General features: G+C 39.2%; 1 protein-coding gene across 6 annotated transcripts in view; it reads left to right on the top strand.

Annotated features, from left to right (window-relative positions):
* The window catches only part of LOC137090137 (uncharacterized), a 48669-nt gene extending 36714 nt beyond the window's left edge, over window positions 1-11955 (top strand). For all 6 annotated transcript variants that reach the window (XM_067453937.1, XM_067453928.1, XM_067453946.1 and 3 more), the window contains 4 exons: window positions 7753-8185; window positions 8277-8354; window positions 8457-8520; window positions 9296-11955. In XM_067453937.1, the coding sequence (XP_067310038.1) occupies window positions 7753-8185; window positions 8277-8354; window positions 8457-8520; window positions 9296-10926 (2206 nt within the window). In that variant the 3' untranslated portion in view covers window positions 10927-11955. The remainder of the gene's footprint in view (window positions 1-7752; window positions 8186-8276; window positions 8355-8456; window positions 8521-9295) is intronic.
* The last annotated feature ends 1006 nt before the right edge of the window (window positions 11956-12961 follow it).

The following is a 12961-nucleotide window of genomic DNA, read 5'->3' as shown; positions in this document are numbered from 1 at the left end:
AGTGTATTCGCACCCATCTCTATTTCAAGTTGTTTTGACAATTCCATTGTTCTGGCTCTGATGGGGTGTTAGCCACTTTCCAGCATCCGTTCTCCAAGGAATTGCAGTTGTAAACCTGAGACAGAAACAATGCAAAGAGAATCACAGTTAATTCTGACATTATCAACAGCTTCACAGTCAGGTTTGGACTTATTTGAATGGCACCGTTATGCCTGTTGAAATTTCCATCCTGGCTGTCACATGAAACAGAGTTTCATCGGCCAGGTCTGAATTGCTGCTGTTGTTTTAGTAAAGTGTGTGACACCTGTTCTTACAGTCGAGCCTTCACAGTCTGCTGTGAGCATTAGAAACCCCAGTTCTGCTGGGGAATTTTTCTGGATTAATCAGAGCTTTTATCACTCATATTGTCATGAATTCCGATGGGTTGGTTCCCATGGCTTTATTTCCAGTTGCTCTCATTACAGTTAGATCTGTGGGCAGAAATTAATTCACCTGTTTTGGTGTTGTCTGCTTACGATGTCACACACACATTTGATTAATTGAGGTCTCTGTGACCTGTAAAAATAAAATTAGGTACTTCTGCATTTTAGGTGTTGCACCTCGGTGACGGTGAATTGGTTTGCTATTATCAGTGCCACACATATAGCTGTGTTCTTGTAAAGGCAAAAGATAACAGCACAACCCCTCCCTTTTGGCACTGGGAATTGAACCAATGCAACACAATAATATTAAATCCAATACATGTATTTATATGTATTACCTCGTTATTTCATCTGACTCCATAAAATGAAAAGGTTTTAAATGATTATGTTAATCATTAACTTTAGGTTTCTATTTTCTTTCAATTCAATTCTTATACATTGTGTTATACTCAGTAATCAAGATTCCGATAACATTGAGTCTCGCACCGGTCAGAGTACAATCTCTTTCGCAAACTCGTCAGTCTTGGTCATTCAGTAGAGGCTATACGACTGATATCTTGGTCGCCCGTGCTACACGTTGAACGTTCCAAGATATTTTTGTTCAGTCCCCTTGGATTTGAATTCTCGTAATTAATGCAAACTGCTTTCAATCAGAGGCCCATGACCATCACCACAGAATCAAGTGACCAACTTACTATCTCTAATGGTGACTTTCTATAATCATGCCGTGGTTTTCCACGTCTACGTAATTAGAGCAATATTACAACAATCAGGAATTAGGGTTGCCCTATTTAGATTGGTCTAACAATTTGTTATTGTTTTAAATGGAAGACGTCTTTAGTCTTTCAACCCGCAGTCCAAGTCTACGTATCTGAACGCCAATGTGCTAGTCGGAGCTCTAAAACATCAGCTTGGTGTGCTTTAATGCTCCACCGAAAAACTGTGTTCTAGTCCGTGTACTAACCTGAGCGTAGTCTTGTGGTGTCATGGATGTACATGATCCACTGAAATATTAACACAACAGACGTTATAGTATTTTCATGGTTAATGCAATTGTAAATAACACTGTAGCCACATCATGGCAATCCTATGCTCCACTTGGGAGACAAACAAATTCAACATAGAAACACATTTATTCTGTTTTTCACAAGATACATGGTCTAGAATGCATAGCATCTACAACCTTTATCCTAAGTGTTTCATACACTTACAGTAAAGCAATCTTGTGTTTTAAAGAATAAACTTAAATAGCCTAGGTGTTTTTATTAACACAAACAATCAATCAATCAATCAACTTTATTTATATAGCGCTTTTACAATCACGATTGTGTCAAAGCAGCTTCACAGTGTCAAACAGGACAATATTGTGACAAAATTAGATTTGGCTGTACAGTCGTTCTGGAGTAAACAGTGATGTTATCAGCTTATTTTAATTTATCATATAGCGACAATGTTGGCAGATCAGTATTATAGTTTATAGAATTAAATAAGACCTAATTCATACATTTTATTTGTATAATAAGTTGAATAACTTTAATCATATTTTTAGTGTCCCCAACTGAGCAAGCCAAGCCAAAGGCGACAGTGGCAAGGAACCAAAACTCCATCAGGGCGTGATGGAGAAAAATAAACCTTGGGAGAAACCAGACTCAGTCGGGGTGCCAGTTCTCCTCTGGCCTATTAACACACCGTGTAAGATTATTATTCTGGCAACCTTACAGGTCAGAAATCATATTAGATTGGAATATTCAAAATTTCAGGGTATCACGGAAGAGACAGATTTATTTGGAAATAAATTATGGGATGGGGCGTCGATTATAAACAACTATAAAGTGTGTTCAATGCGCACGTTTATTTACAATTACAAATTTGAAAATACAAGCAGGATCACTGCAATTTGGATGTTTTATCTATTAAACTCATTGCTATTAGGCTACTAGCCCACTAGCCAGTGAGGTTAATAACTGAAGGCCTTGCATGAACAATGCAGTTAACTCACTGAGAGTTGTACCTTCAAATGAGCGATTATCTTTGCCCTTAGAAAGGAATTTCCTGTTTTTCTGAAAATAAGGTGGCGGTCGACCCCTGCCCAGTGACCAGCATGTTACCTCTGAATGGCCTATTTTCTGACAGGAACTGCAAAACCTGTTCTCTTTGCCATAGGTTTGACTGCTTTGTTCTCCTGGAGTTTGAGGATTTTCATGACTCTCTAATGCTTGAGCACCATGCGGTCTGGTACATGACTCTGGGCTATTGCAGTGCTGCATCACCTTAAGAACTGAAATAGGCACACTTCCTCGAGTTGCACATGCATTTTCTGAACTAAACGTTTCAGATTCATTAGAGCAAGTCACCTCATCTAAGAAATGAACATGCTTTTTAGTCCCATCACTGTTAAGCGTTTTGGGAGGCATGAACTTTTTAGCTACTAGTTCAGCCTTGAGATCTGCAATGGTCTCCTCTTGATTTTTACACTTCTCAGTCAGGGCTAACAGCTCAGTTAGTAATTTATTTAGCTGTGTTTGAAGATCTTGAATCTTTGCCTTAGACTTTTCTGCTTCTGTGTTTTTAGAATCCACTTCTTTACATCTAGCATCTAGATTTAATAATTGAAATGGTTCCACATTACGTAGACTTTTACAATCTCTGAAGTTTAAAGTCTCAGTTTTTGCAGCAGGTTTTGACTTCTTTTGGAGTTTGTCATTACATTTTGTGCGAGTCTTTACCGGGCATTGTTCTTTTGGTTCATCGTGCCTTAACACAGGAGCTCGGTTACGAGTTTCTCTCTGTGGCTTGTATGTTAATGCGGCATCATCATCATTTTGATTCTCAAGATCACAAATGTCATCCAGTGCTGCTTGTTTAACTGCGGCTACTGGAAATCCTACATTATCGCAACAATCTTCGAGAGCAGATATGTAGTTATTGCCGGTTTGCAGTTTTCTTTGGAGCTGATCGATTTTTGTTGCCATTTCTTCGCGCTGTCTAGCCCACCCTCGTTGCTCGTATGCTGCCGCTTCGACTTTTGCTCTTAACATTTGTAATTCATCCGATCGCAATCTTTCAATTTCTTTGATATTTGTTATCGTTCGTTCATTCTCGGCCATTGTTTTGAGGTCGTTACGGCGAAGCAAATAAACAATTGCAGCGGGAATTCTCTTGTATTTTGATTTTGATTTTAGTTGCGCGCCCTTAGCAGAATACCAGGATATAATTTCGTTATTGGTCCACTTCATGTTAAATCCTTTGTCGCTTAATTGAAAGAGGGGATCTTGTAGTTGTACGCCTAGTATTCCCATAATTTCCTCATCTACACTACAGCTGTGCTGTCCCTGGAAAGTCATGTTTCACGTCTAATTCTTACACAATATCGGATTTCTACGGTTCCGATCTATAGTGGGTATACCGACCCGTTCTATAAATGTGTCTATATGTGTGAGTTGCAGATAAACTTTCCCTCAACAGTTCTAAAAGGCAATGAAAATGTACTTACCACAGCAGTTGAAGAAAGAGAAGCTCAAACCTCTTGTTGGTTTTTAAAATCCAATACTTCACTGAAAAGACGTTGCTCGTAAGAGAGTTGCAACATCACGTCGCCGGGTCACCAAATTGTAAGGCCGCCCAAATCGTCCCAATGGAGGCCAACGATCGGCGGGTGAAGGTCGCTGCGCGTTCTGTCTTTTCAGCGGGGAAAAGGGGATTTTATTCCAATTCCTCGTTATCTGACTCCATTTAATGATAATTTAGAATTTAGGTTTAGAATCCCAATTGGTTATTTGGTCATTCTTTAATAGTTTAAGTACACATTTAATTATTCCGTTTAACCCTTTGTTGAAATTATGTCCGTTCATAACCTGAATAATTCCAGAGCAAGTCAGAATCACTCAAAGTGTAACAATTTATTAACAATCAGGTAAATGTATAAAGCCAATTACATAATCAATTCAAAGGTATACTTCACATCAAATACTCTGAAGTAAAGAATGAGATGTATACCGGACTTATCAAGGTTACATAATGCTGCATGGGTTAAAACGTCCAGCATTACGGGCTGGCCTGAGTACAGTATCGAGCCCTGAGCTCTTTGCAACATTTCCTTAAATACCCAGAACCAGATACCTACCCAGAACCATTTGAAACTCTTTCAAATGGAAACACCAGTTCACAATAGGAATTTGTATTGATCAGGTCCTATAGACCTGATTAGAAGAGAGGCCAAATGGCTGAAAGCCACACCCACCATACACCAAGGAAAGATATCTTTAAACTCTTAAAACGTTTAGGATGTTCTAGTTTACTTCTGTGGAGTAGAGATATTTGTACCAGTCGCACTGAGACATTTCAAATGATATCAAACACATATAATACTGTATCGTGAGGATTGACATTGTAACAAAGAGATTTCTGGTGCATTTCAGGTGATCTCAAGTTTGGGGGAGCAGGAGTTTGGGGGAAGTTTCATGTGAAAGGAAAGGCATGTAAATTAGAGTCATTCATAGATGATTCACTCAGTGTGATGTCGTCTCGGACAGAGACTCTAACTGTATGAATGAGTTCAGATGCTAATTTCCTTTGTTTTCTCAAAGTGATTAGACATTCCGGCATCTACTAGCTTTTCCAGCCTTACACTATCTATCTATCTATCTATCTATCTATCTATCTATCTATCTATCTATCTATCTATCTATCTATCTATCTTTCTATCTATCTATCTATCTATCTATCTATCTATCTATCTATCTATCTATCTATCTATCTATCTATCTATCTATCTATCTATCTATCTATCTATCTATCTATCTATCTATCTATCTATCTATCTATCATGGACCAGCTGGAGTTTGTTTATTAAGCGAGCAGGGCAACCACCCAGTAGAGCATTACAATAATCTATCTATCTATCTATCTATCTATCTATCTATCTATCTATCTATCTATCTATCTATCTTTCTATCTATCTATCTATCTATCTATCTATCTATCTATCTATCTATCTATCTATCTATCTATCTATCTATCTATCTATCTATCTATCTATCTATCTATCTATCTATCTATCTATCTATCTATCTATCTATCTATCTATCTATCTATCTATCATGGACCAGCTGGAGTTTGTTTATTAAGCGAGCAGGGCAACCACCCAGTAGAGCATTACAATAATCTATCTATCTATCTATCTATCTATCTATCTATCTATCTATCTATCTATCTATCTATCTATCTATCTATCTATCTATCTATCATGGACCAGCTGGAGTTTGTTTATTAAGCGAGCAGGGCAACCACCCAGTAGAGCATTACAATAATCTAGCCTTGAGCTCATGAACGCATCGACTAACTGTTCGGCATTTTGCATTGAAAGCATGTGCCGTAATTTAGATATATTTTTAAGATGATAGAATGCGGTTTTACAGATGCTAGAAACGTGGCTTTCAAATGAAAGATTGGTATCAAAGAGCACACCCAGGTTCCTGACTGACGACGAGGGCTTGACAGAGCAGTCATCAAGTGTTAGACAGTATTCTCGGTTACTACTTGTGGAGCTTTTCTGTCCAATAATTAAAAATTCAGTTTTATCTGAATTAAGTTGCAGGAAATTACTATTCATCCAATTTTTTATATCAGCTCTGCATTCTGTTAATCTTGTGAATTGGTAGGTTTCGTCAGGGCGTGAGGAAATATAGAGCTGAGTATCGTCAGCATAACAATGAAAACTAACGCCATGTTTCCTAATGATATCTCCCAGTGGAGCAGATACAGGGTGAAGAGCAGCGGTCCTAACACTGTTTTTTCAATAATGCACAACTCGCATTTACTGGGGAATATCCTATTTGACCGCTTACAAGGCAGACACAGACGGATTTATTACCACAGATGGGTGAGGCCTGAATCCGATCTGAGGATATTTGAATTCATGCGTTTTTTTACTGCTTATTCCTGCATATTGATTACTGCATATTCCCGTCATATCCTATCTGTGCAACATGAGAGGAAAAAATCATAATTGGGTCACTTGAACCATACAGTGTAAATAGTGCCTTGTTTATGCTTTCACCCTGAAATTAGGTGCATAGTTATCTTCCAGGTCTGCACCAGGAGCCAGCTTGTCTGGAACAAGTCAGTCATGCATGCAGGACGCATGTTGTCCACTTCTAATACTGATCTACAACACAGAATACTAGCGCACATAGACAGATACAGATTCTTAAAGGTTGGAGTTGGTTGAGCGGCTAAATGAAAACAACCTAGTTCTTCAAAACATAAAGATAACAGGCAATATTCATCTTTTTTGTTTCAGTAAAATAATAATAAAAAAATGTATACAAATGAAAGACAAATCTGTATTTCATCTCTGGAAGCCAGGCTGAATGAGTAAGCACTGCTACTGCACACCAGAACACCCCAGAGATCAAATACAAACTTTAGAGAACATATGAAAAAAATAATAAACAGTCAACCTAGAAGAAAAGACTTTGATTTTATATGTGTGTGTATGTATGTGTGTGTGTGTATATATATATATAAGTAAGGGATAATGTCCTCCCAGCCGGTTGTTATCGCAGAATAAACCCCTCCTGAGTGATCCGGACCCCGAGGCGAAGCGGAGCGTCACTCTGAAGGGGTTTATTCTGCGATAACAACCGGCTGGGTGGACATTATCCGCTTATTACACGGCTACTAGTCTCAAATAAATTAGACACAAAATATTGTCTTGAGATTAAATATTTTATTAGCTCTTCCGCAAAGCTTCCGCTAAGAAGAACAGTTCCAGACTGCTTTAAGCCTTTATCTATTGCTGCTAAATGTTGAGAATGAATGCTGAAAGGGTTAGTTCAGCCAAAAATGAAACCGAGCCTATGATTTACTCACCCTCAGGTCATTATAGGTGTTTATGACATTCTTCTGTCAGACAAATACAATCAGAGTTATATTTAAAAAGTCCAGGCTAACGTTAATCCCAGCAGTAGTTGGAGCTGTTTCTGAAGTCCATTAAATGCAGCTGTCCGTCAAATAACGTGCTCCACACGACTCCGATGGGTTAATAGAGCCTTCTGATTCCAATCGATGCGTTTGTGTCAGAAAAATATCCATATTTAAAGCTTTATAAAGGAAACCCGCCTTGAAGTCTTCCGTTGTAACCCACGGCTGTTTAAGTATTAACAGCCACAAGATGGCGCCAGCGTTAAGCACAGAAGTAGAACCGGTCAAGATAACCCGGATGAGCGGGTGTTATCTGGAAATAACATACCGCTGGAATGAGCGATTGATATAATCTCATAACTCCTTGCATAAGTTAAAAGTGTAATAAACACTGATGTTCTCACAGCACACTTTCAGCCACTCTGCTGACAAAGGACCACTACAGATGCCCAATCTGCACAGAGGTTTTTAAGGATCCAGTTTCCATCCCGTGTGGACACAGCTACTGCAAACACTGCATTGAGACCTACTGGGGCAAAACAACTCAACCAAGATCTTATTATGCATGTCCTCAGTGCAGAAAGAGGTTCAGAAGTCGTCCCACGATTAATGTAAATGTTGCTTTGTCTAAACTGATTGAGGAACTCCAGAAGGCGGGATTTAGTCCTGCTCTTCCTGCTCACTGTTACACGGGACCTGAAGATGTGCCCTGTGATATCTGCACTGAGATGAAGCTCAAAGCAGTAAAATCCTGTTTGACCTGCACTGTGTCTTACTGTGAGACCCACGTCAGACAACACTACACCATACCAGCACTGCGGAGACACCATTTAGTGGAGGTGATTGGATATCTGTCTGTCTATTTGATCAACAATCTGTCCGGTTTAAAGTTCACAGACTAATCAGTATAATGTGTTTGGTTTTGTTTAGGCTAATCATTTACCTAATGAAGAAGAGAGAGAATTACAAGACAGCAGAGTATTGACAGCAAGAGTTACAGAACTGGAGGTGGTAATAACTTTATATATGGATCACTTGGTGGACCATATTTATATGACAAACATAATTTCTTATGTTTATTAAAAACTATTTTAATTTGACATTTTTCAGACCCTGAAAGAGAGAGTTTCACATTTGAAACATTTGTGTAGAGGATTTGAAATCCATTATGCTGGTGAGTAAATCATACATTTTGGGGTTACTGGCAACTTTAAAAGTTTGTTACTGATTACATTGTCTTATTTTTTCTCTTCAGATTTTAGATTGAGACATGTTTCATCCTTTTATTCTGGAATGGAAAAAAATACATTTAAATGTGAATGTTTATTTGCAGGTATCTTTATGTTAGAGAAACACAATTAACTCTATAAAGGTGTCTCTCTACAGACATACATGGGGATATTAGAGCGTGACTCTGTGCAAGAGAGGTGAAGAGCACTGGATATCTCCTCGGCATGCTTAAAACAATATAAAATCTGCACACAAAACTGTCTGAATATTATTATTTTGCCTATAACTGCGTAGCTCACTGGCAGGGTTTGAAGCTTTTCTATGATGTTCATGTGGCATAATTACGTCACTTCATAATGTTCCCCTGGCAATAGGGGGAAATGGCTGCTCTTGTGTGAAATAAACACGATATTTTTCAACTTTTTGCTAAGATATATTATGTGACTTTTTTGCAATGAAAATGCAGGGATAATGACATCATGCAAGCCCTGCATATTTTGCTCGCGGAAATCGTCTATTTATTCGGCGAAATTGCGGCGTATTTGAAAAAAAAAAACGGCCACCACATAAATATGCAGACTTTGGCTGACTATGCATTGAATTCTGTGATGACATAATCACGTTTTTTTTTTTGGAGGGACTGCCTATTGGCCAATCAATGAACTAATGCAGTTCTCTAGAGCAGCAAGGCTGAAAACTGATGCATTTTCTCTTTACAGGTTCAACAGAGAGTGAAGATGATCTGAGGATTGTTCTGCTGGGAAAAACTGGAGTTGGGAAGAGTGCAACAGGAAACACAATCTTAGGAAGAGAAGCGTTTATAGCAGAAGAATCTTTTGAGTCAGTGACCAGTAAAACTCAGAGAGAATCATCTGAAATCAATGGCCGACACGTTACTGTGATCGACACTCCAGGACTGTTTGATACTGAACTTACTAATGAGGAGATCCAGAGAGAAATCAGGAACTGCATCTCCATGATCCTGCCTGGACCTCATGTGTTTCTCCTACTGATTCCACTGGGACGATTCACTCAAGAAGAACAGAAATCAGTGAAGATCATCCAAGAGACGTTTGGGGAGCACTCTTTAATGTACACCATGGTGCTCTTCACCAGAGGAGACTTTCTGAAGAAGAAAACCATTGATCAGTGTTTGGGAAAACCTGGATCTGTGATCAGGAAGCTGATTGAAGCGTGTGGAAACAGATTCCATGTGTTCAATAATAATGAGACTGGAGACCGAACACAGGTGTGTGATCTACTGGAGAAGATAGACAACATGGTGAAGGCCAACGGAGGGAGTTTCTACTCATGCAAGATGTTCAGACAGATGGAGAGAGAGAAACAAGAACAACAGATGAAGATCCTGATGGACAGAGTCAGAGAAACAGAAGAAGAGATGAGGAAACTAGAAGAAGAGAAAGAGAGAATGAAGATGAGGATGGAGGAAGAACGACAGAATCATGATAAAGAGATAAAGAGAATAGAAGAAGAATTGAGAGAGAGAGAAGTACGATATAAGAGAGAAATGAAGGAACAGGAGGAGCAGATGAGAGATGAGATGAAGAGAGAACGAGAGATGCTTAAAGATGAAATAAAGGAAATGAGGCAAGAAAAAGAGAATGTGAAGAAAGAAAAAGACAATCTTCAGATCAGATACGACACAGAAATAGAGAGACTGATGAACAGAATAGAGAAAGAAAGAGAGAATCATGACAAAGAGAGAAAGGGAAGAGAAGAAGAGTTTAACGAGAGAGAAGAACGATTTAAAAGAGAAATGAAAGAGAGAGAGCAGCTCGAGAGAAAGATACGATATGAGATGAAGAGAGAACGAGAGGAATGGGAGAAACAGAGACTAGAGGAAAATACAAGACGAGAAGAAGAGAAGAAAACAAGAGAAAGAGAGAAACAGATTAGTGATGAACAGATTCAGAGACTTCAGAGTGAAATGGAGGGAATAATCAGAGAGAAAGAGAGAATAGAAAGAGAGAGACGAGGACAACTAGAGGATTTAGAGAAGAGACTGAGAGAAGAAAGAAACACGAGAGAAGATCAACAAAAGAAGTCTGAAGAGAAACTGAAGCTCCTGGAAGAACAGCATGAAGAAGAGCTGAAGAGAAGAGGAGAGGAGTGGAGGGAGGAATATGAACGAGGGAAAGAGAGAATAGAAAGAGAGAGACGAGGACAACTAGAGGATTTAGAGAAGAGACTGAGAGAAGAAAGAAACACGAGAAAAGATCAACAAAAGAAGTCTGAAGAGAAACTGAAGCTCCTCAAAGAACAGCATGGAGAAGAGCTGAGGAGAATACAAGAGGAGTGGAGGGAGGAATATGGTATAATATATATATAGAATAAAGATATACTGATTCAGTGGAAAACATCATTTCAAATCAAACTCAAAGAGCTTCAGGAAAATTGTGAGAGAAACAAAGAGGAAATTAAAGCCGCACTTGGCTACTTTTGCTCTCGGGGTCCCCCTACAGTTTGGAAAAAATAATGTCCTCAACTACTGTCATAAGAGCTGTCATCCTACATCAGGGGATGCCATCGCGCGTGCATTTGTTGACATGACAACCCTGATAGCCCTGAGCTAGTGATGCGTGGGTCGTCTCATAACCCGCGGACCCCGAATGTCTATTTAATGGTCGCAGGTGCGGGGCGGGTTGTAAAAATATATACATTGGTGCGGGGCGGGCCGAATAACTTCTGTTATGAGCAGAGTCATTTGTTAATTTATTCCATTCTGTTCTCCTGTGTTTGTCTTGTGAATTTTCTCTCTCTGTGTATGTGCACATGCATGTTTGTATTACAGGTGGGCGGTGACTTGTTAACCTGATGGAGGCTGCAATTGGTTCTCCCTCTCACCTGATCCAGATAAAAGGACCGCCCCTAACACACTGAAGAGGCCATCTTTGTGCCATTGTGTCTTTGATCGTTTTGCAGCTCTATGTATCGTTTATTATTGTCGTGCCAGAGAGTTTGATTGTGATTGATTAGTAGTTTGTATCTGTGAGTGTGACTATAGTATTTTTGATCATTGTTATTTTCTGTTTACTTGACCTACGCCTGTTTGACTATCGACTTTGGATCTTGATTTTGCTTTGTTTGCTACACCCCTGTATATATTATCTGCAAATACTTTTCTTTAGATCTGTGCTAAATCAAGGGACGTAGGGGGTTTGACGCCATTTTATTTTGTACATATTTTCCCATTGTTTTTGGTTAGGGAGGTAGGTAAGTTTAAACTGTATTTTGTTTTCTTTACTTTCAAAATTTAGGAAATGTAGAGGTAAAACAAAATGTTTCTTCTGTTTATTTTTGGCCTTGTCTACCCCTGATGCTAAACCCTGTGTAAGAAATAAATATTTGTTCAATTTTATCTCTCTGGTAGTGGGACTCTTTTCTTCCTCTTCCTGTTGCTACTGACCCCTAGACGGTCGTAACAGAAATTGGGGGCTCGTCTTAAAGTTTTGTTTTCCGCTCAAAAAAAAACAAAAAAAACCACAAACGAAATTAGTTACTTTGTTGCGAGTTAGAGAAATAATAAGTAAGAAATCCATGAAATTTGCTTTGTATGTCGTTGTTTGGTTAGTGGTTTTCACTTTAGGGGGAAGGGAATTTGGAATGGCCTTAAAATTTGAACTTGAGAAGTTCGCAATTCAACCTACGTCACAACAATTGGATATATGCCGCAAGGATGATCTGTTTTCGAAAAAAAAAAGAGTCCCGCGGGTCGGTGCAGCACTAACGGTTCCCCTGAATACTGCAGGAGGAGTTCACATGCAGGTGTTCTTCTAGCGGCGCGTGTGAAATGTCTCCATCCCAGGTACAATCAGTGGCATATGTTTCAGCATGTCATATGAATATCATTTCATGGGTTCTATTTTTTTCAAACGCCAAATAATCACGATGCTTACAATTACAAGCCAGCGTCATTATAGTAGTCTGTTGGTTAGCGTTTTACAGAATCTATATGATCCTTCAGTTCAATGTTTGAGTGGTCGGTAATCACCGTAACAAGCATGACAGCATCGGTCGGGCACGCCTCCTTCAGCTCACGCCGACGAGCAAACGCTGGTCACATGTTGATCCTCGTCCTGCCTTTAATCCCATCACTTTTTCGTTTCCTCTTATTGCTTTCCTCCAACAAAACCTTTTCTTTCTTATGTGTCTGTGCTGCTTCGGACATAACTATAACATCCGACGAACAAAATTGGGCTTGCACGTCCGAATGTAAGGAAGTGTGTGTGTTGGTGGAAGTGACGTTTATGCCGTAAAGCAGTCGAATTTTGTAGTTCTTTTTGTTCTCGGGTTACTACCCGAAACCCGAAGTTTAAAAGTACGATTAAAAACGATACAGACCCCGTCAGGCTATGGCAGACGTT

Source organism: Pseudorasbora parva, chromosome 2, assembly GCF_024679245.1.
Source record: "Pseudorasbora parva isolate DD20220531a chromosome 2, ASM2467924v1, whole genome shotgun sequence".
NCBI lineage: Eukaryota > Metazoa > Chordata > Actinopteri > Cypriniformes > Gobionidae > Pseudorasbora > Pseudorasbora parva.
This window is presented reverse-complemented; position numbering and strand designations above follow the sequence as displayed.